At 42.5% G+C, this 1561-nt stretch overlaps 1 protein-coding gene across 1 annotated transcript; it reads left to right on the top strand.

The window, feature by feature from the left end:
• Positions 1 to 215: 215 nt before the first annotated feature.
• Positions 216 to 1555, top strand: LOC121965238 (CB1 cannabinoid receptor-interacting protein 1-like; the record flags this gene model as incomplete). The annotated part of the gene is made up of 2 exons (XM_042515397.1): positions 216 to 360; positions 978 to 1555. Coding segments are annotated over 2 exons (310 nt in total), but the record flags the coding sequence as incomplete, so codon positions are not given.
• Positions 1556 to 1561: the final 6 nt, after the last annotated feature.

Genomic DNA, 1561 nt, shown 5'->3' on the forward strand with positions numbered 1-1561 from the left:
AAAAATGCAAAAAATATTAAATAAAACAACATTGCAAAAAATATGAAATGAAAATAAAAATCGTCAAAAATGTTGGCGTAATTTGGGAGAATTTTTTTCTTGAAAAATCACCCAAATGTCGATAATATCAGCGCACTGATCCCCCTAACCTGCTTGTGTATTTAAAAGCTCTCAATAAAGTATCAAATTTTTTGTCCTCTTTTTCTTCCTCACAGCAACATGAACATCGGCGGCATCGTCTTCCCTCTGGAGCAGCAGTCCAGGGACGAGGAGTCGGTGGTTTATCACGGCCAGTACGACACCGAGGGCGTCCCGCACACCAAGAGCGGAGACCGGCAGCCCGTCCAAGTCAGCATGGAGGTGAGACACCGCAGTCCTTTGGTCCCAGATCAGATGGATCAGGTTCATTCATTCATTCAAAGCAAGGTTACGTGAGTTCAGAGTTCAAAGAGCCAGCCAGGTTAAAAAAAAAAAGGTCCAGCTCGTCTTTTTCTGTATAAAAAAAAGGAAAAAATTCTTATTTTTATTTAAAAAGCTAGTCATTATTCTCACGCTTACAGTTTAGCCTCCAGCCAGACACCGAGGTATTTGTATTGTGTTACTCTCTATGTGGATGTGCCATTTGCAGGATGAACATTTAAAGATTTAGAATGATTCGATTTGCATCCATTTATTTTTGGTTTTTTTTTTTATTTTAAAACTAAGTGATGTTTATGTAGCTGGCATTAGAGGGAGTCGAATGATGATTTTGCGAAACAATATAAAACCCTGTCATCCGCATAAAGATGAAATTTACAAGATTCAGAGGCGGGGACGATATCGTTTATAGAAACTGAAAACAACATGGGCCCTAACACTGCGCCCTGTGGAGCACCCTTAGTAATGTTCTTGAGAATTGTAATGAACGTCATCAATCTCAGTTTGTCAGACAGGTTTTTTCAGCAGCGTTGATGACGATGATCTCTCCTCCTGTCCAGTTTAACAAGGCGGGGGCGTTTGAGACGGTCTGGCAGGCGAAATACTACAACTACTACAAGAGGGAGCACTGCCAGTTCGGCAACAAGTTCAGCAGCATCGAGTACGAGTGCAAGCCCAACGAGACGCGGACCCTCATGTGGATCAACAAGGAGGCCTTCAACTGAGCCGCCGTCCACACGCCAAGCAGGGGACATCAAAGGGACTGTATTTGGACATCAGCATCACAACAAAAGGACGGCCTCATGTTAAAGACGTTCGTCACGTCAGCGAGGGTTTGTGTTTTATCAAAAAAGAGGGAAATAGCTGTTAGCTGTGCGGGTTTGTTTTAAAGCTGCACTCTGTGTTTGGAATAAAAAGCATTATTCAGAAATCCTGCAGCGCGCTCCGCTGGCTGCTTTAAAATGTTTTATATCAAAGAAAACTGAAATAACAGAACGAGGGAAAGATCAGAAGCTTCAAAGTTTCCTCTGAAAGGAGCGCTCACGCTGCATCTGTATGAACCCCGAGCGAAAAGGCTGGTTTTCTTCCAAAAACACAAGAAGAAGCCAATATGCACAAAAGATAAAAACGACCCAAAATTAGC

The sequence above is a fragment of the Plectropomus leopardus genome, unplaced genomic scaffold (genome assembly GCF_008729295.1).
Source record: "Plectropomus leopardus isolate mb unplaced genomic scaffold, YSFRI_Pleo_2.0 unplaced_scaffold19156, whole genome shotgun sequence".
NCBI classification, from domain to species: Eukaryota; Metazoa; Chordata; class Actinopteri; order Perciformes; family Serranidae; genus Plectropomus; species Plectropomus leopardus.